General features: G+C 46.4%; 1 protein-coding gene across 3 annotated transcripts; it reads right to left on the reverse strand.

Moving 5' to 3' along the window:
- Nucleotides 1-22: 22 nt before the first annotated feature.
- On the reverse strand, nt 23-25,495 carry LOC133506463 (CCN family member 1-like). Of its 3 annotated transcripts, none has more exons than XM_061830644.1 (6): nt 24,434-25,495; nt 9,331-9,544; nt 7,509-7,762; nt 6,960-7,104; nt 5,478-5,659; nt 23-2,775 (listed from the first exon to the last, which is right to left on the reverse strand). In XM_061830644.1, the coding sequence occupies exons 2-6, from the start codon at nt 9,539-9,541 to the stop codon at nt 2,458-2,460; spliced, it is 1,110 nt and encodes a 369-aa protein (XP_061686628.1). In that variant the 5' UTR covers nt 9,542-9,544; nt 24,434-25,495; the 3' UTR covers nt 23-2,457. The 3 variants fall into 3 exon arrangements, with proteins under 3 accessions (XP_061686628.1, XP_061686627.1, XP_061686626.1); XM_061830643.1 differs by lacking the exon at nt 24,434-25,495 and adding an exon at nt 12,285-12,588 and having other exon boundaries at nt 9,331-11,473; XM_061830642.1 differs by lacking the exon at nt 24,434-25,495 and adding an exon at nt 12,285-12,585.
- Between the last annotated feature and the right edge of the window lie 405 nt (nt 25,496-25,900).

The following is a 25,900-nucleotide window of genomic DNA, read 5'->3' on the forward strand; positions in this document are numbered from 1 at the left end:
TGCTTATAAAACATTTGAACGATTGTTCGTTTATGTTTTTGTTCCATAAATGTAGTACGGCCCCCTTGGAATATTTTTAAATCTAAATGAGGAGGAAGATGTGCAGTCCCTCATTTAACTTTTTCTGTATTGACTGGAACTCTCCAACAGAGGGAGCTATTTCATCAAAAGTAAGTTTGGACTGTGCCTGCAAGGGGTAAAATTTGAAATTCTTAAAAGAGGCCCTGTAGATTCTCTGTTCTCTACCTTGATCAGATCTCGCCAAACAGGACCCCCCCCCCCCAAAAAAAAAAAAAAAAAGAGGCCCGATAAACATTCTTATCACAAATACAATCCCAGATGAATGTGAAATATACATATCAATTAGATACAGAATCAGAATAAACTTTAATGGCCAAGAATGTAAACAACGCACAAGGAATTTGCCTCCGGTAGTTGGCGCTGCCCTAGTATGATATAGTACGTGTTGAGCACTCCAGAGTACCAAGAGAGGAACTGGTACTTTATGCGCAAGTCTGGTGTGGCGACGAAATATGTTAGAATAGTACAGGACATGTATGAGGCCAGATGAACAGCGGTGAGATGTGCTGTAGTTGTGTCAGAAGAATTTAAGGTGGAGGTGGGACTGCATCAGGAATCCGCGCTAAGCCCCTTTCTGTTTGCGGTAGTAATGGATAGGCTGACAGATGAGGTTAGACTGGATTCCCTTTGGACTATGATGTTCGCAGATGATATTGTGATCTGCAGTGAAAACAGGGAGCGGGCGGAGGAACAATTAGAAACTTGGAAAGAATGTAAAGGAGAGGAATGAAGATTAGCCGAAGTAAAACAGAATCTATGCGCATGAATGTGAGGGGCGGAGGAGGAAGAGTGGAGATGAGATGGCGAAGGTGGACGACTTCAAATACTTGGGGTCAACAATCCAGAGCAACGGTGAGTGTGGTATGGAAGTGAAGAAATGGGTCCAAGCGGGGTGGAACAGTTGGCGGAAGGTGTCTGGTGTTCTATGTGACAGAAGAGTCTCCGCTGAGATATGAAGGGCAAAGTTATAAAACAGTGGTGAGGCCAGCCATGATGTACGGATTAGAGATGGCGGCGCTGAAGAAACGACAGGAAGCAGAACTGGAGGTGGCAGAAAAGAAGGTGTTGAGGTTCTCGCTCGGAGTGAACAGGTTGGATAGAACTCGAAACGAGCTCATTAGAGGGACGGCCAAAGTTGGATGTTTTGGAGACGAGGTTCGAGAGAGCAGACTTCCATGGTTTGGACATGTCCACAGGTGTGAGACTGAGGATATTGGTAGAAGGGTGCTGAGGATGGACCTGCCAGGCAAAAGAGCGAGAGAGAGGAAGACCAAAGAAAAGGTTGATGTGGTGAGGGAGGACATGAAGACTGTGGGTGGTTAGAGAGGAAGATGCACAAGATAGGCTAAGATGGAAAAAGATGACATGCTGTGGCAACCCCAAAAGGGACAAGCCGAAAGGAAAAGAAGAACATTAATGGCAAAAAAAAAAAAACTTTTAGGTGGGGTCTCTCACAGAGAAAAAAAAATCTTTTAATATTTGATATCACATTTTTGTGTACCAGACCTTACAAAGTGCAGGCTTTGAACTAAATGTATTTTTGGAAGATGAGAGGAACCCGGCACAGTGTCTCAGCCGGTAAAGCCTTGGCCTCAGAGTTCTGAGGTCCCGGGTTCAATCCCGGACCCGCCCGTGTGGAGTTTGCATGTTCTCCCCGTGCCTGCGTGGGTTTGCTCCGGGCACTCCGGTTTCCTCCCACATTCCAAAAACACGCAACATTAATGGGACACTCTAAATTGCCCCTAGGTGTGATCGTGAGTGCGGCTGGTTAGGGTTGAAAGCTGGCATCGGCTCCAGCACTCCTGGACATTATGTTGGTTCCACAAAGTATAGTGAACCAGTTATTCGCGGGGAATACTTGTAGATGGAACAAGACGATGACAAAGGACTACGTCAACTCACTTCAGCATTTCTCAATAAGCGCATTCTTCAGTCAAGATCGCAGCAAACCGCATCAGAAAAATTAAGTGTCACTATGCGCATGGTACGTGGTGCTTTCACTGTACATCACACACTTTAGTCACAAAAAGAAAAAAAAAAAAGTTGCAAAATGGTAGCGTGTTACTTTTGTGTTGACAAGTTAGAAGTCACTTTCCAAACCACCTCGCAGAGCGTTTCCTCTTGTGGGCTGCTGTCTGGAGGGTCTCAAAATAATCCTTGTCGGAATAAGCAATCTTATCCCCCGTGAGGGAGGGAAGTCCGGAGCTGCATCAGGGCTCTAATTTCGCTCCCACGTCTGAACGAGGCCACCTTGGGCCACACACATTACAACCAGGGGGGGCCCCCTTGCTCACTTGGAGCCAGAAAAAAAAAAAAAAAAAAAAGTCAATGAATAACCTGGCTCGTCGTCTTGAGAGGAATAAAAAAAAAATAAAATCACCACTCCTTGTCTGTAAATGTATGATTGTCGTCATGCATCCAGCGCTGCGGCGGGAGCGCCACGTCGTTCAGGTGGCCGCAAGCCTCCTCGCTGCATTTGCACGACTGGATGAACATGGCCGACCTCCGCAGGCGCTGGCCGTCCGGGCAGGCGAAGTCGACGGGGAGGGTGCGGGTGCGGCGCGGCGAGCAGCAGCGTCCGTCCCGACACCGCCCGCAGAAGTTGGGCCTGTACAGGCGCACGCTCGCGCAGTCGCCGAAGGACAGGCGGAGGGGCGACGGGGATCTCTGCATAGCGCTGCACTTTTTGCCTCGCTGGAATTGGAACGATGAAAAAAAATATATATATATATACACACACACGTATACGTTAGCGATAAATCAGGCTAACAATATTAGGATTACACAACACGGTCGGCCCTTAATTCCCATTCTGACGTCAAGACAAAAAGTAAAGTAAAACGTGGGAAATACATTTGAAAAACTAGTAGGCCAGGTTACTTGGAAGTTGATGTAACACTGTATACAAAGAGGAAAAAGAGAGAAAAAAAATAGATAATAAATATATTATAATGCCTCGGATGTGGGCAAGGAGAGCCGGAGTTGCCGATGCATTTCCTGACATTTATTGAAAAAGACAAACTGCCAAAACACAAAAGCAAATGAGAACACTCGCAAGAAAAGGGGGAAAAAAAGGTTTGTGACGCATAGTTTACAAGCGCGACAACCTCTCTATCTTAGTATGTCATCTAAAACGGCCTTTTCATACGCTTACATTTCTGACATTTCATTGGAATGACCTTTCCGACCTGTCAATCACTCGTACAATAATAGCCAATCAGATAGCCGAATTGTCTTAACCAACCCCTGGCTTGACACGCCCCTCTCGCCGTATTGTCCCACAAGCAACGCTGGTTGTCAGTAGCGTGCGCTTGGAAAAGTTAACATTACGAAGAAAATGGTCCTCCCATGGCGCTTGGGGGGCGTGCAATTCTGATGAAATTATCCTGCGAGCTGGATTCATTTTCCAAAGCCTAAAACACACTTGACGAAGTGTCTACGATGGATTAAGGCTCGCGAAAGACCGCACGTACAACTAAATGTGGACAATATCAACAAACGCAAGGCTGTACGTTCGAAGGTAAGTAAGGGAGAAGTATCTTCTCTGAGTTTTGATTGAATTATTATTTTATCCTGTTGGATTTCAATATGAAGTTTGTGAGGCGTCAAACGTTTTTGCATTGATTGCTAACCAACATTTTGCAAGATTGAGTCCTGCTCCGTCCAAAATCTTAATTCCGTGTACGTATCCTTGCGTGAAATAGTTGCGACCTCTCTGTCGAACGCTCTTGGACAAGTCTGACGCATTTGGCAAAAAACATACCGCAATATTATCTGGAATACGCGATAGAGAATCGACCTTCAACCTGTTCTGTTCAGTCGCCATTTTGGAAGCTTGTGGGACATGGCTAAGGGGGCGGAGCTTAAGATCGCCATCGGAAAGGTCCATTGTGTCCTCGTTATGATTTCTTTGTATGACACCATTTCAGTTAGACTGCTTCACAGGAACAGTGCAAAAGTGAGCAGATGTAGTTTTGTTTTTAAAAAAATAAATAAAATGAAAACGTTAAGAGCCTCACGTGCATTGAAACATTGCTCTGCCGCTGTCCTTGGCAGCAGAACATTCAAGCGAAGCAGGCATGGCGAAGAGTTCCTGGTGCGCGGCCAACACGAGGAATTAATATAGACCCACCACACGGAGCTTAGCGACGGACAGTTGCTTGGCAGGATTGCCCCGGCTGGCGGCAGGCGCGCTATATACAGTATACGTACTAAAACTAAACTCCAAAACACAGCGGCAGCACAAATAAACTATGCGCGGTTATAATAACATAACGAGCGGATAACAACGCGAAAGACGACTCAAGTGCTGGTGGCGCACAGTGGGAAGTTGAACGCCGACAGGGTTAGAAAATTGAGTACAACATTCAAAATAATACCCCCAACCTAGTTTTAAAACCATAACTATGTTTTGAAACTCTACTTTGAAGCGTGATCCCTTTTTTTAAAACCCTAACCCCCACTTTAAACTAACCACATTTTAAAACCCTAACATGTTTTAAAACCCTACCATGAAATCCTAATCCTCTTTAAAACGTCGACCTCACCTAAGCTCACTTTGATAACGTACTTTGAAAGCCTAACTTAAAACTAACCTTGTTCTGAAACCTTAAAACTGTTTTTGAAATATTTGTAACAATGCTGTGATTTTTATTTATTATTATTTTTTTGACAGTCACTTAAAGGATTCCAATAAATTTTTTGGGCCAATCAAAATCCAGCATTCAGTAATATTGTGGTATTATACAGTCGGCTGCGCTTCCAAAAGTCTAAAAAAAAAAAAGCATGGATCGATTTGATTTGATTATGTTTTTAAGATGCTCATCATTTTCTGTTTTAGAACACTTTTCATGTCCATTTCCCAAGCCACTTATCCTCACAAGGGTCACGGGAGTGCTGGAGATCCCAGCTAAATTCGGGTGAAAAGTAGACTACACCCTGAACTGGTCACCAGTCAGTCGCAGGGCATATATCGACACCATTTACCATATTTTTCCAGACCCGCAGATTTATAAAAATCAAATTCCATACTTTTTTTTTTTTTTTTACTTGCTTAAGAACCCTGAATTAAAATGGGCTTTGGTATCATCTTCAGGAGTTTGAGAAAAAATGAATTTTTTTTTTATAATAATTAAAGTTAGATGTGAGTTTTTTTTTCAGCAAATTGGGCGCAGGGATGGGGAAAAAAAAATGTGTCCATCGCTCTAAAAACTGGAATGCGGGTTTTCCCCTCAGAAACTCAAAGACCGATAGGAAGTTGTACGAATGATTTTCTGCGGTCTGGCGTTATCATAAGGGGCGGAGGTTTCACTTTGTCAAAGATAAGTGGCGATACGTACTTTTTCCTCGGTATCTCTATCTATAAATCCACACAATAAATATATTCCTCGGGTCACCTTGCTCGGAAGCGTCTGTGCGGCGCTGCACGGCCGCACCGTACACATTCTGGTCTCCCTCTCCAGCTTGCAGCGGGCGTTCTTGTTGGAGAGGCGGGAGGAAACGCCGGTCCCGCAGCTGCGTGAACACTGCGACCAGTCGGTGGTGAGGAGGGGACACGTCTTCTTCTGGTGGCTCCACACTGAAAACAATCACAGGAAAAGAAAATAACGAATCTGTACTGCATTTCCAGTCTTGGAATGATCATCCGCCGAGCCACCCTATAACGGCGGCGAAAACTGCCACTCCCATTTTGGCGACTTGTATTTCGATTAGGGAAAAATTCCGTTCGCAATCTCAAACGATTTGAATACGGTTGAAAAGTTCAACAGCGTCGGTGGTCCGTCCGTCCGTCCGTCCATCCATCCATCTTCGACCGCTTATCTGAGATCTGGTCGAGGGGTCCTTTGCTTTATCAGGGATTTCCCTCTCCCCAGCCACTTCATCCAGCTCTTCCGAGGCGTTCCCAGACTAGCCGTAATCTCTCCGGCGTGTCCTGGGTCGTCCCCGGGGTCTCCTACTGGAACACCTCGCCCGGGAGGTATCCGGATCAGATGCCCCAGCCGCCTCATCTGGCTCCTCTCAATGCGGAGGACCAGCGGCTACTCTGAGCCCCTCCCACATGACCGAAAACATTTTAATTCTAATGCACTGAGATGTAAATTTAGGGAAAAAACTGCACCAGCTCCTTGAAGTTTGACGGTCACTTAAAAATTGGTACAGGTTTTACTCACAATTCTATTTATATGTATTTACCCCCCATTATTTTTACCTTACCTTTAAATCTAATACCAGTCACTCACATTTGAAAAATGTACAGGTGTGGTCAGTCATGCCCGCAGATATATAGTTACGGGTGTGCTCCACGAGTCGCGCCCACAGATATAGTGTTACGGGTGTGTGTTCTGTTTGTAATTATGAGTTTATCCCTTTAAGAGAGGAGGGGGGGCGGTGTCAGGTAAACTAGGAAGTAGAAGTCGGCTGAGCAGAAGCTCGTTGTTTGAGGCTGTGTGATTTCGTGTTAAAAAAAACAAAAAAAAAAAACACAGGGTCTGGTTCACTGTGCTGGATCGGTTTTCACGGGCGCTGAGAGTGTGCGACAAGTGCGCAATTGCGCAGCTTAGAGGCAACATTGGTCAACACTACACAAAATAAGCGACGTCTTTCTATATCTATGTATTTCGAGTCGTAGCAAATTTTACGCGCGGGATTTTTCGTGCTCGACTGTGCAGATTTGCGAGTGCAATGGTGCTCGGGCACACACGCGCCCGTCAAATCACAGTGACTGTAATACTGTACACTCTTCTTGCACTCCAAATTGTACCACTTTTGATGCATTAAAATATGGAAATGTGCTGAAATTAGATTTTTCTTTACAGGATTGGGGATCTTTCTTCCTCCAAAGCACATTGACAGCAGTCAGACGGACGCCGTGGTCTCACCGGGCAGATGTTTGTAGCCAGGCTCCGCCTCCCAGCCGCTCGTCTTCAAGGCCGCAATCTCATTGGTCTCCGGCAGATCGTTTTCGTGAGGCCGAGGGAGGGGACGGCGCTCCGGTTTGGGTTTCCGTCCTTTCGGAAAGGGCATCTAGGACGAAGCAAGAAGACTTTAGAAAGTCTACTGCATGATGATCCCTCCCCGTTACCACTAATTATGATTATGACCGGAAACAGTCAGGCGATTGGTCACCTGCTAGAATCTCAAGAATTTTAAACACTGTGACATTAGATGTGCAAATAAGATAAAGTACTGCAAAGAGAACGCGTAAGGGCTAACTCAGATGAAGCAAAAACTCTTTCACGAGAGATGAATGAAACCTAAAGTCTTTTTGTTCTCCTCCCAAGAGCCCTAAAATGTTTCACGGTTTTTGGCGCATCGGATGGCATCAGTCGGGAATTGCGCCACTGTGTAAACCGTTTACTGACAGATTCTTGCGACGCAAATGTTGCAAATACATTTTCGCCTTGTTTGCGGCTCCCTCCGGCACAAACCTGCGGCTTATGGCGGGCCGGAAGGCGCCAGGTGTCTTCGTGGCAGTCCACGGCGAAACAGCACCGGCCGGGAATCCCGACCAGCCGAGGGAAGGGGCACGACGGCGAGGCCGCCGGCAGTTTGTGGTCGCAGAGAGGCGCGCAGCCCACGGCGCCGTCCAAGCAGGTACACTGATGCTTGCAGCCCACGCGGAAGCTCTCGCCGTTCTGGTAGATCCTGCCGCTGTAGTCGCACGTGCGTCCTTCGGATTTGGCTGGAAAATATGGAACATTTATTCGCTTGCACATATATATATATATATATATATATATATATATATATATACGGCTACGCATCACGACATATACCGTAATTCCCGGCCTACAGACTGCACCTGGTTATAAGCCTCACCCAGTACATTTGTAAAGGAAATACCATTTGGTACATACATAGGCCCCAGCCGTGTAAAAGCCGCTAGCGCCCACATTGAAACATGAGATATTTACAAAGAAAGACGGTACACACAGAGTTTAATGTTAGCGCCACTGCGCTAACGCCAGCGCCGCGCTAACAGGGCCGGTTAAAAAAAAACATACTGGTAAAAATCACTGAGACGCGGCAGTCACATTCTAGGGCAGCGCTAACGTGGCCGGACTGGTAAAAGTCACTTCCTCGGCACATATATTCCACCGGTCTCACTCTGACCTTTTCCGCTCGAGAGCCCCCTTGCTGCCGTTAAAATAAAATGCACAAATGAGCCGCATCACCACAGAGTTGAAAGCGCGTGGAAAAAAGTGGCGGCTCATAGGCCGTAAATTACGGTAAGTTTACAAGATATGAGCGGTGAGTTTTTTTTGCTTTGACTTGGGAGCCCCAAACCTCAAATATGATCGCTATATGATGGCAGTGAACTGAAGTAATTTCCCAATAAGCAGCCAGTTTCGCAGCTAGCTAGCACTTCTTCAACACTTAAACCCACTCCCAGTTGCTAAACATAGAACAATTGCTAAGGCCCGGGTCACCTAAGGCTAACGCTAATTAGCATTTTTGTCGCGTTTCTTTTAAGTTCCCGTATTTTGGCTATTTAGACCTCCTAGTTTTGTATCTGCCTTGTCCATATTTGGCTAAGACCACTCTATTTCCTCTGATTGGTTGCCCCCGTGTAGAAGACTCCCATGCGAAAGTAAACCGCGTCAGAAGCGGAGACCTTCTTAAGCGACGTAGGTAAGAAGACGTGACCAGATTTCCGCTGAAAAATCATCCAGAAAATATTTCACTTTTACTGAGGAACCATAAAGACAATATTAGATCCCAAATACTAGACTATTTAAGCGACAAATTGAACACAAAGAGATGAAGATTGATTGTCAAAGGCCTCGGATTGTTCACCCCACATTAGGAATCAAAAGAGTTGCGTCACCCCCTGCGACGCTGGACAAGAATTCACACGAGCGTTTATTTAAGCACCGAAATGTGACTCCGGCACCGCACGGTCCAATAACTTTCCACGGCAACGACGTTTTGGACCGAAAGGTCAATAGAACTGAGGGGACAGGAAGTGGCAGACAACTTGTCTCCAGAGCGAGATGGACCTGCTATTCATAGTTTGGAGAACGGCTCTGGCACGAAGCTTTATTTTTATCTGCGTTACTTTTGCTCCCTCGAAGCATCTCGGTCGTGTTTGTCCTCGAGCGGGGATCACGCGCTGTGGCGTATACCGGGTGACTCACACATAGCTGGCATCGTCTTTTGGATTTCACGACCGTTTTGTATTTAGCACCACGATCGAAGGAATGGATTCAGTTTTTACGTCATTTCTGGCTGAACAATCTGCGGCCTTACCTCGGCACACACCCCGGGCCTCTGTGACGTCGTTGCCGTAATTGCACTCCAGCTCTTTGTGGCGATCGCAAGGCTTCGTGGGGCTGCAGTCTTGGTTGAGCTGCGCGGCGCACACCTTGCAGCACCCGCAGCCATCCGGTAGCACGCTAACCCCCGGAGGGCACACCGGGCGGCCTGCGGGACACTGACACGTCGCGGGGCAGGCGGCCATCGCCTGGACCCGCCGCAGCGTCAGACGGGAGATAAAAGCCAAGTTGAAATCACACACGCTCGCTATTCGCGCAGCGAGATAGCAACGTGTACACAAAACACGCTCGGGGGAGATGGATAAGGGGTTACATCATTTCCTGCGATCACGTTACATTTCTGATTTAAGGAGTTCTAGAACCTAAACGGAGAACTGATGAAATGCTAATACAGTTATGCTTCCATACAGCAAGACTGATGAGGGTTTTAAAACCATTGGGAATCCTCAAACGCTAACACGCTACAGTTATGATAACATAAGCAAAAGCACTATGAGGAATTGATAAGACTTTTACAGCCGTCCTTTTTATACAAGTTACACTGCCGATAAGGATTGATAAAATGATGACATAAACACAGTTGTGATGCTAACATGTAGCTAGCAAGCGACCAGAAGCGAAAGCGCTTTAGCAGAGAAACAAAAGTTTTACATCTTGCCCTGGAGTCTGGTGCCATTTATGAGAATTCATGTAATGCTAACATCTTTTTTTTTTTTTTTTTTTTTTTACGCTAACATAACAACCTGAGGAGGGGAAAGCAGGAAGATCGATAAGCGTTCTACTTCTTCTTGCTCTCAAGATTCTCATATTTGTAATGAGGATTGACAAAATGCTAACATGCACAGGACCTGTTTCTCAGTCCTGATCATAATTAGTTTTGCGAAAGACCAGGAAAGCAAAACAATAGAGTGGAACCTCTAGACGCAAATGGTATTGAGGATTTAAAATTAAAAATGAGATATTTTTGGAATTCAACAATAACCAAAACACTCCAGAAAAACGACTTCTGAGGCTTGAGAGATAGCCAAAGAGTTTGGTTCAGTGAAAATAAACGTGACAAATGTTCACGTTTTGCTTTTCGTTTGTTTTTGATACACACGTTAGCCGACTGTTCAACAGTTTTTCACAATACCAGAAGTCATTTTCTAATATTAAATGTCTCTGAACTGTTGAATGCCATTCCCAGCTAACGTTTACTCACAACTTCCATTTGTCTGCTAGCTTAATGCTAATACTCACATATTACTGTAAATGCATATAACCTTTTAAATAACTGACATTTGAACACAAAGAGTGAAAAAACATATTTACACATTCAATGTAACAGTACTCAGGGGCATATATTCTCTATCCTCTACAAGGACCTGAGAGGTCTGTAGATTGGCAGTACCGTACGTATATCCATCCGTTTGTCTTATATTGCTCGCAGATGGCTCACGATAACGGCACCCATTCAATTTATGTAAAGCATAACATAAATCTATTTCATTCTATTTAATTTTGGTCATTACGGTATGTTGTAACGCAGTACTAGTACTGGAGGAGTTCAAGTATCTTGGGGTCTTGTTCGAGAGTGAGGGAAGAATGGAGCGGGAGATCGACAGACGGATCGGTCCAGCGTCTGCAGTGATGCGGACTTTGTATCGGTCCGTTGTGGTGAAGAGGGAGCTAAGTCCAAAGGCGAAACTCTCCATTTACCAGTGGATCTACGTCCCTACCCTCACCTATAGGCACGAGCTGCGGATCGTGACCCAAAGAACAAGATCCCGGATACAAGCGGCCGAAATGAGTTTCCTCCGCAGGGTGTCCGGGCTCTCCCTGAGACAACGGGTGAGATGCTCGGTCATCCGAGAGGGGCTCAGTGTCGAGCCGCTGCTCCTCCGCATTGAGAGGAAGCAGATGAGGTGGCTGGGGGCATTTGATCCAGATGCCTCCCGAGTGAGGCGTTCCCGGCACGTCCCACCGGAAAGAGACCCCGAGGACGACCCGGGACACGCTGGAGAGACTGGGTCTCTCGGGTGGCTTGGGAACGCCTCGGGATACCTCCGGAAGAGGTGGAAGAAGTGGCTGGGAAAGGGAAGTCTGGGTATCCCTGCTGAAGCTACTTCCCCTGTGACCTGACCCGGAAAAACGGTAGATATTGGATGGATAGATGGTTAAGAACAGTCTTGACACAAGAATAATACAAAAAAATTAGATGTTCATTACACTTTTCCAATTAAAATTTATATTGAGAGCTTAGTTTTTACTTTTTGGAGGTTGAAGGTTGAAAAAAAAAAAAAAGAAACCGATTAATTCCATTTCCAATTTGTTGATGGGGGGGTCCCCCCACCTTCTCCCGCGAACTAGAGGACGACCAGCTTCCCAGGACGGATTGCGCTACACAATATTCCCATCTGTCCATTTGATCCTATTCACACACATTTCGACATATAGACAATTATTATTATTATTATTATTATTATTATGTTCAAATAAACCGACATGCTTGTTTTTGGAACGCGAGAAGGAGCCAAACTACCCACAAAAAACCCCACATCAGAGCCGAGATTTGAACCCAGAACTGCCGCTGCGGGGCAGTTTTACCAAGTTTCTGCCCCGCTGTATTCTTGTTTGTTGTAAAGTCAGAGGGGGAATTACACAAGAACCAGGAAGCGCACAAGAGACTTCCCTACAAGTGAAGTATCTCACACGAGAACAATAAACAATAAATTATTGGCGACGTCTAGTAGTCATCTGACAGTCGTAAAAACAAAACAAAACAAAATAAACACTTTCATCTGGGGTGAAGCTCGTGTCATTGCGAGTCATAAAAAAACATTTCCAATTATGATCCAGAGTATTGCATCGCTGTCCTTAAGCCAATCTATCTCGAACTGGACCACCCCCCCCCCCCACGTGATCTTCAGAAAGTAAATAACAACCTACCTGTGAGATGAACGCTGTTGTCAGCAAAATAAGACACAGGACGCATTCCATGTTAAATAAATAAATATGGTTGTGTGTATGCATGTATAGATATATAATCTCAAGCTCGGTTCCACTGAAGGATGGTGGGTCTGAAATAGCTCAGCAGTCCCCTTTTCGGGTCTTGGTCCAAGTGTGTCCCGCAGGAGCGACCGGGCCGAAGCAGCAATTTATACCACCTGACAGGGCCCGCCCCTCACCTCCCCGCTGACCAATAGGTGTGCAGGGAAAGAGGCGGACATTTTCAAATGGGCGTGGCTTCACCCCACGACTAATTTTTCTATTGGGAATGAATGGAGCCATTCATACAAAAGAAAAACTCTGTATGTTTATTTTATGGGTTAAAAAAAAATTAAAATGTAACAGGCCCTTTCAAGTCACATTCCTGCCTTTGTGGCCGGCAGTCCGCGAGAGCTGAGTAAATATATTCAGCTGGTTACATTCAGGAGACCTCCACCTTTGGAAAAAAGTGCAGAGGATGGAATTCCCTCTTGTTCCAAACAGATGGTGGGGAAAAAAAAAAAAATCAATAAAGCCATAATGTAAAAGTTGCTTGCAAAAAAGTCACTGAGAAACTTTATTTTACTCAAATAGTGGCTGTTAAAAAAAAAAAAAAAAAACCTTAACAAACCCTGGCTTATCACTCAAAAACTCACATAATCGCTGTTTTTGTTCTCAACGTCTAATGCCGTAAAATGCAACTCAATGACGCCGGAGCAACGTGTATTTAAAACGTTGCATTGTGTCAAGTTATGAGTTATTTTGAAGTGATCTGAAGTGATTTCAATAGCGGAACAAGCTTTGTACGTCGGGGTGTAGCTGAGTTTAGCCAGGGTTGTTAGTGGAAGTTACAGAGTCTTGGTCGCATGGGTCCAAGGCCAGAGTGCACTTCATCTGTAATATTGGAAAAAGAGTATCAAAGTTTTTTAGGTTCATAATTTGTGGTATTTTTTTGCAGTTTCAACAACAAAATGGAATAACAAAAAAATGCCTGTGTGATCCAACCATCCATCCATCCATCCATTTTCTTTGCCGCTTATCCTCACAAGGGTGGCAGGGAGTGCTGGAACCTATTCCGGCTGTCATCGGGCAGAAGGCGGGGTACAGCCTGAAGTGGTTGCCAGCCAATCGCAGGGCGCGTAGAGACAAACAGTCGCACTCGCAATCACACCTACGGGCAATTTTAGAGTGTCCAATTAGTGTTGTACGTTTTTGGGATGTGGGAGGAAATCGGAGTGCCCGGAGAAAAGCCACGCAGGCACGGGGAGAACATGCAAACTCCACACAGGCGAGGCCGGGATTGAACCCGGGTCCTCAGAACTGTGAGGCCAAGGCTTTAACGTGCCACCCTTTGCCGGTCGGTGTCAAAGACTCGTAATTTTGGTTGTCTGTTGGCGGACACGGCACTTTTGGTTAACGTGACAGTATGCTGGTTGTTTCTAGCACGGCGATGCTGATGCAAGAGCATTCCTTGGGGGGAAAAAAATGGCTGAGACCAAGTGTGGAAGCAGGATTATTGTTTTAAGGGCAGCTCCTCTGAGCTTTGGCCTCAAATTGCTTGGCGGCCTTCCCTTTTTTTTCTTCCCTCAACCACACGTCTGCAGCCACACCTGCTTCCACAACAACAAGAAGTTGACCATTTGGGGAACTCGGGACTCTCGAGTGGTGAATGTCAATCAAACTGTCGTATACGGCTTAAAAATATATAAAAAAAAAAAAAGCCTTTTTTTGGTGGCAGTTTGCAGCGACAACACATTATGTGTGCTCGTCAAGTCTTATTTTTCAAGCCATTTTCGAGCTATTGCAAGGTCGGAGTTACCAGACAATACTTAAAGGTCCACTGTCATGAAATGCATGATTTTTACTATGTTATTAATGAAAAAAAAAAAAAAAGGCAGCCGGTATGGACCCATCCATTTTTATTTTTTTTTACACCACAAAACATGATTTTGACATATATGGATTTTTGTAACTCCCGCCGTAAAAATCCTCTCGAGGGATTTGTTTTCGAGAAGAAGCAGGAAGTGACGTAGAGGGCAGTAGCAATCAAGTGTTCTTGTCTGTTTATACTAGTTTTACCTGCTGGAAGGTAGCGCGTTGTTACTTCGTGTTAGCCAAAATGCAGGCTCGTTGCATTGCTGGATATTGCTCGAACACTCGGGAGGATGGATTCATTCTTCACACTTTTCCAAAAGACCCGGGTCATCGTGAAAAATGAATTGCATCGGTGCAAAGGATGAGAGCTTCGTGGGTTCAAAATGACAGGTTGTCAGTCGTATACAGCACCTAAAAAAAATAATACTTTGGGTCGGGGGTTGTAATCCTCTCAGAATGTAACAAAAGATCCGCGTACCTAAGTCCGGGCGGCTACATCCTCCGCGATCACGACAGGTTGGCTCATTCCGGCACCGAGCTGGGGTGGCTCATCTCTGCCGTGGAGGTGAATCAGACGGGGAGGTGTTTTGGCCACGGCGTCGTCGTCACTCGCGGGCGGCGTCGTTTTTATCACCGCCGCACTGAGGTGGATTGGACAGGGAGGCGGTTTGGCGTCGTCGTCGTCGTCCTCGCTCACGGGCGGAATTGATTTTATCACCGCCATGCAGAGGTGGATCGGGCGGGGAGGTGGTTTGGCCTCATACGGCTCGAAACGGTAGGGTAATTTTGCCCCATTCACTTCACTCGGTTCTGAGATGTTCTCTTCTTCGAAAAGAGCTTCCGTGTCAGAAGGGGCGTGTTCGTCTCCCACAGTAGGTTTGCCCAGCGTGGCGAATGTCCCAATGTGACGTCACGGACAGAAGATGCAGCCAATATGGACCAAATAAAAATCTGACATCCGCATATATATACTGGAAATGTAGGTCAGTGCTTCTGATAGTTTTTAGGTCAGCTGAGAAGGCCTTGCTGGCCTCCACCAAACAAATAATTTGTCGATAGGAGACATACAACACATAATAAATAGAAAAGTCGGATAAAATAAAATTAAAAAAAGCCTTCTCACCATAATTTAGCTTGGCTAGCAATTGCAGATATAAGCAACATGCGAATATTATTTTCTGGGAAAACACACACACAAAACCTCCACTAAAACCACATTTTGCATTTGAACATGGAGTCGTGTCACGTCAGTGGCCTGTCGAACAAGGCTGAAAGTGTTTGGGCGGCGCTAGCTTGCGCGGCGCTAGCCGAGCGGGACCAACGCGAGCTATCTGGTTTCATTTCCTCTCGGCCCTGAAAGCAAACCGCAAACCGAGGCAAGAGCGGCTTCTGGAATCGCGTGCGCTCCTTACCCTTTTCGTTTTAATTGTTCAAAGAAAAAAAAGAAAAAATGATATAGAAGTCAAAGCGCTTGTCAAGGTTCTTTCCTTTTTTTTTCCCGAGCTCACCTTTGTGTGAAAAGCACTTCAGATGTGGGAGCTTGCGGTCACAAGTCACTTGAAAAACCAAAGCGCCTCAGGAAGCTGTCAATCACAGCTCTTAATGGTGTGACGGGGTGGGGGTGGGGGGTGTCTATTTTAATCCTTACACTGGGGGGGGGGGGGCACTTTTCAGCTCCTCCATTACTTGCGATCAGACGTCTGCCCGACAATACTTCGAAGGTAGTCAACCTATCCTGACTCTTCCTCCAAGTTCACATTCAAACTGTTGCAGTCTTTAAAATACCCCCCCCCAAAAAAAAAACATAAAAAAGAAAACAAAAATAAATCAAAACAGGATAAGTGTTAACTACAGCATGCACACAAAGCAAGTGTTCTCGGGTGACTTCCGCTTTTGCTTTTTTGGGGTTCGTGAAATGTTAAAGGTCAAGTGTCATGCCTATAAACATTCAAAAATAGATATTGTCATGAAAAATACATGAAACATTATTCACTTCAATGTCTTTCTGAAGAAATAAATATGAGCGGAGAGCGCGTCATCCATGCGCAAAGTCTGATTCGACATCCAAGTGGTCGCCATATTGGCTGCATCTCCTGCCCGTGACATCACCCCTGGACATTCGCCATTAAAAAAACACGCTGTGCCACCTACTACGGGAGACGAACACGCCCCTTCTGACACAGTCGCTCTTTTTGAAGTAGAGAACATCTCACAACCGAGTGAAGTGACAGGGGCACGATAACCCTATCGTTTTGAGCCATATTTAGATGATATGCGGATCACGGTCAACCCCCATGCAGACAAATCACCTCCCCGCCCAATCCACATCCGCGGCAGCGATGAACAACGGCGTCCGCGGCCGCGCAGTCGTCGTCACTCGCGGCCGCCTCCATGTCCAATCCACCTCCACGGCGGAGATGCGCCACCCTAGTGGCCGGGGTGGTACATCGACACATTTAGCACCCCTGACTTACGGATTACGTTCCCCCCAAACTAGTATTTTTTTTAGTAGCCGTATACACACCTACCTGTCATTTGGAACACACAAAGCTCCCGTCTTTTCCACCTGTGCAATCCATTTTTCATGACGAACTGGGTCTTTTGGATAAGAGCGAATCCATCCTCCGGAGTGTTTGCGCAATCTCCAGCAGTACAACGAGCCGGCATTTTAGCTAACACGAAGGAACAACGAGCTACCTTCCCGGCGGTAAAACTAATAGAAACAAACGAGTCCACTTGAGTGCGCTACTGCCCTGTACGTCACTTCCTGCTTCTTCTCGAAAGCAAATCCCTCGAGAGGATTTTCACGGCGGGAGTTCCAAAAAGCCATTTATGTCAAAATCATGTTTTGCGGTGAAAAAAATGGATGGGTCCATACCGGCTTAATAACACACTAATAATCAGGCATTTCATGACAGTGGACTTTTAAAGTGTTTCAAAATTTGCTACGTTGTTTTGCACTTCCAGGCCACCGTACTTACAAGGTATCGTGTTGACATACTTTTATCACCTTGCACTGTAATTTGTACAAGTTGGGCTCAACAAACACATGAAAACATAAACAGCATTTTTTGTGGTACAGTGTATATTCGGTTCTCGAACGTCTACATTCTTGAACAAATCGGTTTTCGAACGCAAATTTCGAGATTTTTTTGCTTCTGTTTTTGAACAAAAATCAGTCCTCCAACACCTGCGACAAATAACATATAGCGCGCGGCCCGAGCAGCTGACCCACGAAGCGCTTTGTTATTTTGTATAGCGCAGACGTGGGAAATATCGATTCGGTTTTCGAAACAAATCGCCTCTCGGACCGCCTTCTGGAACCGATTGCGTTCGAGAACCGAGGTTGTACTGTATTAGTTGTCAGTTGTTGGGAAGTTTGATGACAATCACGTCATATTTCAGGCCGAATTAACGTAGAAATCCCGACCATTCCAAGTTTGTCTTGATCGAGGTCGCAGGTGAATTTGAACGAGAGGTGGCGTACACCCTGGACCGGTACTCAGCCAACTGCACATTGGATACAAATAATACATTCACAGTCTTGAATTGAGTGAAGACGCAACACGAAAGGAAGGCAGCATTTGCTCTTCGTTGTCCCACCATGCGGCGTCGAAAATAATGAAGTTCTCATTTGTACCTGAAGCGACTGGAGGAAAGCAAAGCACGAGAGAAGTACACGAATACGGCGCGTGAAAGAAGTCAAGGCAGACGCGTCGATGAGGAGGGGCGCTTGAGGTCGCTGACAGGTGAAAGACAGAGAGACGGTTTGTTTTTACTTGTGGGGGAAGGAGCGCTCATGGCGTCCCGCCACTGTGGGCTTTCAAAGAAAAACACAGCGGCGCTACCGTTCGGGGCCCGCGGCGCTTTGAAGGTCACGTCAACGCGATTATAGCCACGCACAGAATGCCACTATATGGGCACGGTGGACGACTTGGTAAAGTGTTGCCCTCACAGTTCTGACGACCCGGGTTCAATCCACAGCGTGCCATCTTTTCCCATCGTGTAAGTACTAACGTTCTTGATGTTAAATATCAGAATACAGACGCGTTTTGTTGTTAGCGAGCTAGGCTAGGCTAACTTAGGCGAACGATACGGCTCCAAATTGGGTACTAAGATTGCACAGCTGATGATTTTAGTCCACTGAAGTCGTCACCAGGAGCGCCCGCGTCCAATATTCACCACATTCGGTCCAAATTCAGCAGGATTTATCGAATTACGATCAGGGTGGCCAGAACCTCCTATTTAAACTGCTCCCAGTTTGGGGACCGGAAGCAAAACATCGCGCATTCCAAAAAACATGCAGCATTAATTGGACACTCGAAATTGCCCCAAGGTGTGATTGTGAGTGCGGCTGTTCGTCTCTATGTGCCCTGCGATTGGCTGGGAACCAGTTCAGGGTGTACCCGACCCGCCTCTTGGCCATTGACAGGTGGGATAGGCTCCGGAACTCCCCGCGACCCTCGTGAGGATAAGCGGCAATGAAAATGGATGGATGGATGGATGGATGGGATTACGGGTGTGTGTATGTCGGGGTGGGGGGGGGCTCACTAAGGAATAAAGTGGTGGCGACAGTAAAAAAGTTCAACGTGTGTACAAAAAGTCTCACAGCTCCATAGAAAGTGTTCTCATCTCACAAAAAAAATACACACACAAACACGACACTCAGGTACTGAAAACGCAACCCAATTTATTATATGATTTGGACTTCATTTGAGAGCTCCACTGATGTTGTGTCGCCGACTAGTGGACATTCAATAAACTACAGCGCCTGGTGACTCAAAACTTGACTTTTGATCAGACGTTCATCACGTTCCAGTTGACCACAAAATGTGTCAAATGGTCGTTTAAGGCCGACAAACGTGACGACTTTATTAGCGGAGCGCTTAGCAAAGCCACCATATGCGTGTGGCAAAGTGTGCGCATGGAATATATCAATATATTTATAGTACACGTGCACATTATTCCATCCATCCATTTTCTTTGCTGCTTATCCTCACAATGGTGACGGGGAGTGCTGGAGCCTATCCCAGCTGTCAATGGTCAGGAGGCGGGCGGGGTACACCCTGAACTGGTCGCCAGCCAGTCGCAGGGCACATCGAGACAAACAGCCGCACTCGCAATCACACCTACGGGCAATTTAGAGTGTCCAATTAATTTGGCATGTTTTTGGGATGTGGGAGGAAACCGGAGTGCCCACCCGGAGAAAAGCCACGCAGGCACAGGAGAACATGCAAACTCCACACAGGCGGGGCCGGGATTGAACCCGGGTCCTCAGGACTGTGAGGCCGACGCTTTACCAGATGTTCCACCGTGCCGCCCAAGCACGCTATTATTATTTTTTTTTAATTATTAAATTAAACCGTAAACTGGCTCAATTCTTGTGTGGAGGAGTATTGCTTAGCTACACTCCCGCAAGATGAAGCCACATATGAAAATATGAAACCCCCTCAGATCGGTTGCGTGCACTCGCCCATTTGACACGACACTTGAACGGGATCATTGCGTTATCATTTTTCTTTCCTCTCAAAACTGCTCACGTGCTCGCTGAGCCCGCCGTATTTTTCAGCAAATCCCCATTTTCGAGGCTTTTGTTTTTGCCTTTACTTCGGGCCTACGAGGTGCTCGGGAGGCGAATTGTGATTTCCAGCTGATAGGAAAAAAAAAATAATAATAATAAGCAAGCACCGTCTGAATAGTGACCAGGCTGAATATTTCGCTTGGGATTTTGTGCAGCGGGAGATGTGTAATGACTGTAGGATTTTAGCCTTTGCCTTGGCTTTTTGCGCAAAGAATGATAGAATTACATCGATAAGAAACGGGGATTTGCGTTGGTGCGATGTAAACTAGCCCGCGAGCTACTAGCGATCCCGTAAAGTCCGTTCGAAGATAATCCCTTAGCGTGCTCGGATCTACGATTAGCCGTGCTTTCCGCCCGCGGCGTGCGCAGCTCCTATTGCAGCCTTGACGGTTCTGGACAAAGAGGTGAGAACAAAAAAAAAAATAAATAAATAAATAAAATAAAATAAAATCTACAAGTAATGTTTGATAAAATTGTTCGCCTTTGCGTTCCTCGTATTTGTGCATATCGTTTGCCATGATTGCAACTGTCAAAACCTCCTTGCAAGTTTAGCTAGCCACAGGATTCGACAATAAATCAGTACGATGTCTTCTTTCTATGGTACTCCAGCCATCCATTTTCTTAGTCGCTTATCCTCACAAGGGTCTCGGGGAGTGCTGGAGCCTATACCAGCTGTCATCGGACAGGAGGCGGGGTACACCCTGAACTGGCCGCCAGCCAATCGCAAGGCACATCGAGACAAACATACGCACTCACCATCACGCCTTGGGACAATTTAGAGTGTCTGATTAATGTTTCATGTTTTTGGGATGTGGGAGGAAACCGGTGCGCCTGGAGAAAAGCCACGCAGGCACGGGGAGAACATGCAAACTCCATACATGTGGGTCCGGGATTGAACCCGGGACCTCAGGACTGTGAGGCCAACGCACTGTTGAAGGAAATTCAATTAAAAAAAATAATAAATCAGCGGGTACACTTAACTCGTCACTAGCCACTGCCAGAAAAATATGAAAATCCAACCGCTGTGCAATTACGCAGATGATTTGCTTTGCACTTCAACTGCACTTGTACATGCGGCGAAGGCTCACTTCTGCTCACGACCCAGGCTACACTTAGCTCCTCCCGAGCATACTTTCTCGAGACCAGTTCCTAATTAGACATGTCTTTGATACAGTCTTGGTATGGCACAAAAAGAACGCAAATATGTGACTTTTCCTGCAAATAATTGTGTACTGGTTAAAAATATCATTTTATCCAACTTTCACAACTGCATAGGCGTGGCTCTAAACGTCACTAGTAGTTCATTTCCATTGTTCCATTGGTGAAACAGAGTCATGTGACAGCACCTGAGGCAAACAGACACAAGTGAAAGATATGTTGCATTAAAATTAATTTGACAAGTAAAATGTATCCCCCCCCAATACTTCCATACCACCACATTTGTAACTTTTATTTTCTATTTCCTTTTTTGAAGTCTGCAAGATAATTTAAGTTGAAAATGCCCAAGATGTCCTTTGTCACATAGCATTCGATATGAAAATAAGCTTCGCTCTGATTGGTTCGCCGTTAATTTAAATATGTGGAACAGCACCGCCTTGATCGGTCCCCGGCGATATCGCGGCGGCCAAACGTTTGATTTCCTTCGATGTGGTCTTACTATCATGGTACTTGAACATTCGTCAACTGAGTCGCGGTGATGAAAAAAACCCAAACAACGGAACCTGTAAATAAACGTGACACATCCCTAGCCGCCTCTGCCGCCGAGCAGAAGTACTTTTCCTCGCCTCTGTTCGGAAGTTGACCGAGATCCAGGTCAGAGAAGCGTGCGAAACTCGAGAACAAACTCCATTACCTAGCAACACAATTTCACCATCTTCTCTCATTTCCATTTATCACTCCCCCCCCCCCAACACTGCGCACTTGACACTAGCGCCATCTTCCCTTTAGTAGTCGCCGCGTTAACAGATAACCCACACCCGTCTTCATCTGCCCCCCTCCCCCTTGCACCTCGACGGAAAGAGGGTCTTATGAAGATAAATGACATTTTGGTCTGCTCCGTTAGGGGCGCGGCGGGCAATTCCGTTGCCGCCGCCGACAGCCTCGCGGCGTCATTACCGCAAGAGGGCGGCCGGCGGTGGCGACTGATCGAATTAGCGAGGCTACTCTGAAGCGTGACGCTCATCCAATTTTAATCATGCGGGAAATTAATTACAAATCTAAAGGGGGGTTCTTCTTACGTAATCACCGTTATTTAATGCTGCCTTTCGGGCCCTCCGAGTTGTCGTCAAACGGGTTAATTAGGAAAAAAATGACGTTTCTTTGTTACTATTGAACGCGGCGTCTTTACAGTATTTTACAAATGCGCACATCAGATTGAAATGTGCATTTTGAATGAGCTCATAACGCAGAGCGTCGACTTCTAAGAGCGAAGACATATTTGCATGAAGTCGGACATGAAACACGCAGACGCCGACTCGCTCTCTCTCTCTCTCTCATATCCAGCATCAAAAGTTTCGTTTTAGGAGCGAGCCAATCTCGGGGAAAACAACGGAAGACTTGAAACGTTACTGCCTGCTTTGAATGTCACGACGGAACATTTTGGGTGTGGAAATAGAATAGAAATAAATTGAAATATTACCGTTAAGGGTTACGTACAAATACAGTAAATAGGGAATCAAAAATTGTATTTAAGGGAGAGATGACGCTTATAAAATTGCTAATAAAGCTCAATAAATCGGCAAAGCCAATCAATTTTTGTTGTTTGTTTTGTTTTTGTTGGCTTCCTCTCTGCTCCTCCTATATAGTAAGTAAGGTTCTTTCGGCTTGTCCTGTTAGGTCTCGCCACAGCGTGACAGCTCATATTTGTTTGGCACAGATTTTGGGGAGTGGAGGCCCTAGTGCACGGGTGTCAAACTCAAGGCCCGGGGTCCAGGTCTGGCCCGCCACATGATTTTATGTGGCCCGCGAAGCCAATTCTAGTGTGTCAATTTCCACGATTCTTGTAAAAATCTGTACCAAATACTTCAGATTGTCATATATCACAAATGATAAAGTTGAGCTATGACAAGCATTTTTGTGTTACCAAACGTGAATAGTTGAAAAACACATTATTCTTGATTTCTGATTCCAAAACTAGTTCATAAATTGATGATGTTAATATGATGAGATGATATAAATAAATATTTTTGTTCCACAGTCATAATGGCCCTCTGAGTGAAACCGGAACGACAAACAAACAAATCACTTCGAGAACCGTTTTCTGTAACGGATTGTGGGCGAGAACCGAGGCATCACTGTATTGGGATTTCCAGCGGCGCAGAGAGATGTAGTAATAGCGTTAAACAGCTGAAGAGTAGCAGCGAGGAAAAAGCTACAATAATGCTTTAAAAAGCCCAATTTTTTTTAAGGCTTGGAACGCATTATTTCTTTTTCCATTCATTGTAATGGGAAACATCGATTTGGTTTTCGAACAAATCACTTCTCGAGCCATCTTCTGAACGGATTGTAGTCGAGAACCGAGGCATCATTGTACACTCTTTTTATGTATTCATAAGCATGTGTAGGCACGTACATACAGTACGCATGTGTATGCGTGAAGGTTTTGGGGGCGAAGGGGGTCGGTCCACTTGCTCCCTCTGGTCCCCGGGCCACGCTAGGATGCATTACTCCAGTAGAGCTAAGAGCTTTCCCGCTCTGGATTTCTGCGCTACCGCTTAACCTCTAATATGTTCCAAACACACATACAGTAAACACACACTTTTCGGCGGCCCGTCCGATAATGCGCCCGCGTAACCTTCGCCGGCGAAAGTCGGCACGCGATGACCCACGCGGGGCTGCGGTGATGAGGTCAGCACTTAAACTGAGGCCACGTCAGATGGGGTGCGCGCGATGCGCAAGGTTCTTTACGAAACTGTCCACGCAGGCGGTGCAGTCCAAGGACGTTCGGTCTGAACTCGTACTCATTTCGACGAGCTGATCCGGCCCGAGACTCGCTCCGTTTAGTTGAGAAGTGGACCAGGAAAAGCTTTGGAATGAGAGAAACACGTTTAACTTATTCGGAAGAGCAGCTCGCATCCATCCATATTCTGAGCCGCTTATCCTCACGAGGGTCGAGGGGAGTGCCATCCTCGCCCAACTACGCTCGGGCTTCTGTCGTATTTTGTTCAGTCTGTCATGGTTCTGCCGGTCCAGCCCGGGCTGTGCGGGTTCCCGCACAGTCGCACTGATTAGGAGGCGCACACCTGTGCCTCATGCTGGCTGATTGACTCCGGTATATATAGGACCCAGGGGACGACTGGTCTTCGCCAGATCGTCGGAACTCATGCCCCGTTCTTGCACTCCCGTATCTTTGATCGTAAACCCGTGTGTACCGACCTCCGCCTGTTCTCCAACTGACCCAATAAGCCTGACGCCTTTGACAACTCCTGATATCTTTGATCGATCTCTCGCGTACCGACTCCTGCCTGCCTGCAGACCTGCTCTCTACGCCCGACGTCCTGACTAGCGCTGCTGCACTTTTGTATACCTGATCCCCGACCTTGGAACGAATAAGCACTTTTCCCAAAATGCCTCTGCGTCTCCGGAGTCCTGCATTTGGGTCCTCCTCCGTCTCACTGGGTAGTGACACAGTCGTACAAAGGGTGCTAAGACTCACCTGAATATTCGCCGCGTACGTTGAGTTTTTTCGAGGGCGAGGTCACCCGTCACGAGGCCGACTTCATCGGAATGAAATTTTCTTCGGAACTCTCATCTTCAGTCGTCAGGCGGCAAACCCAAGTTGACGGTGTGTCGGGTACGCAGGGAGGGCAATTACAAATCCGTACAAAGGTGAAGTGGCGTTTGTCGTTCCCAAGTCTCTCTTGGGGTCCTGGAAAAACCAAATCTCATTAACGGGAAACCACCACACACACACGGGACAGGATAAATGAGTGAAAAGGAGCCAAGAAGCACTTCAGTCAGAACACAACGGCAAGCGGTGATGAGTGGGCCTTCCCGCCTTCTTTTCTGTGACGGACCCGCCAAATGTTTTTGAATTTCTTTGACTGCGATAATCACCGACGGTAGTCCAACTCCCGTCGTGACGCTCCAAAATAAATGAAAAAAAAAAAAAACGAGAGAGAGCACTGCCTAATGTTTGTTGGTAGCTTCTGCACGGAAAACAACAAAAATGCAGGATTTAGTACACGACCCACAAACTTGAACCGTTTTTAATATAACCTTTGACAGGGAAGCCAATTATCCTCAACGCTTTGTGAGTCTTGCACGGGATGAGACGAATTTCAGACATATGCGAGCAAGAGGTCGGCGGCGTGCTGGTGGGCGCGACGAGCCGAAGTCAGCCAAAAGTTTTGCATGAGAAACGGAGTGAAAAATTGTTGCTAAGCAGCTGTTGCCAAGAAGCTTCCGTCCAAGCTGGTTTCCGCGGCGCTCGGCCTTGATCCCACTCAACTCCCCGAGTACGTGACGGCAAAGCCTCTTGATTCTCTTTCTATCTCCTTCGACTCGCGGGTTACATCCACCTCCTCCGCCGGATAACGCGCCTCATCAAACGCTAAGTCACATTCGGAACCGGAACCTCTTTCTCCTTCGGCTTAGAGTCAGAAAGTCAGCCGAGACAAGACTTCGGCTTCCTACAGATGGATGCCGTTGAGCCGCGCAGCTAAAATCCGTAATCTCAAAAAAAGTTATGATGTGCGGTCTGACCCGAGCCGTCTGTTGGCAAACGCGTTCTGACCTCGCCTCTGCTGTTTTGACCCTGATGGTGACAGCCAAGTACAAAAAAAAAAAAAAAAACTAAACTAAACAACCCCGAAAGACGGATTGTCTTTGGTTCCAATTGAAAATTCAAGCCCAAAAATAGTCACGAGCAGACGCATCACCGTTTCATGCCAACTTGACAGGAGTTTTCCGTGTGCCACCCTCGCCATCCTGTCCTCCTTCAAGGACAAGAACTGGCGTCACCACCAAAATTAACCCCCCCCCCCCCCAATTATACTCTCCCCTTGTCCTTTCCCCTCTCGCGAGCGCCAACACGCCTTCCGGTCTTTGTCTTGTAATCAGCCGTAAGCGACGGAGAGCCAGGGATCACGTAAAACCCATTTTCTCCCGCAGATAATCACAT

This window comes from Syngnathoides biaculeatus, chromosome 9, assembly GCF_019802595.1.
Source record: "Syngnathoides biaculeatus isolate LvHL_M chromosome 9, ASM1980259v1, whole genome shotgun sequence".
Lineage (NCBI taxonomy): Eukaryota > Metazoa > Chordata > Actinopteri > Syngnathiformes > Syngnathidae > Syngnathoides > Syngnathoides biaculeatus.

Bases quoted from the DNA above. Each gene is read 5' to 3' on its own strand.
- LOC133506463 (XM_061830642.1), bottom strand. From the start codon at position 12,368: ATGCATACACACAACCATATTTATTTATTTAACATGGAATGCGTCCTG. The intron at 7,763-9,330 runs GTAAGGCCGCAG...CATATTTTCCAG, and splicing joins GGCCCGGGGTGTGTGCCGAG to CCAAATCCGAAGGACGCACG. The intron at 2,776-5,477 runs GTGACCCGAGGA...TTCCAATTCCAG, and splicing joins CACAGACGCTTCCGAGCAAG to CGAGGCAAAAAGTGCAGCGC.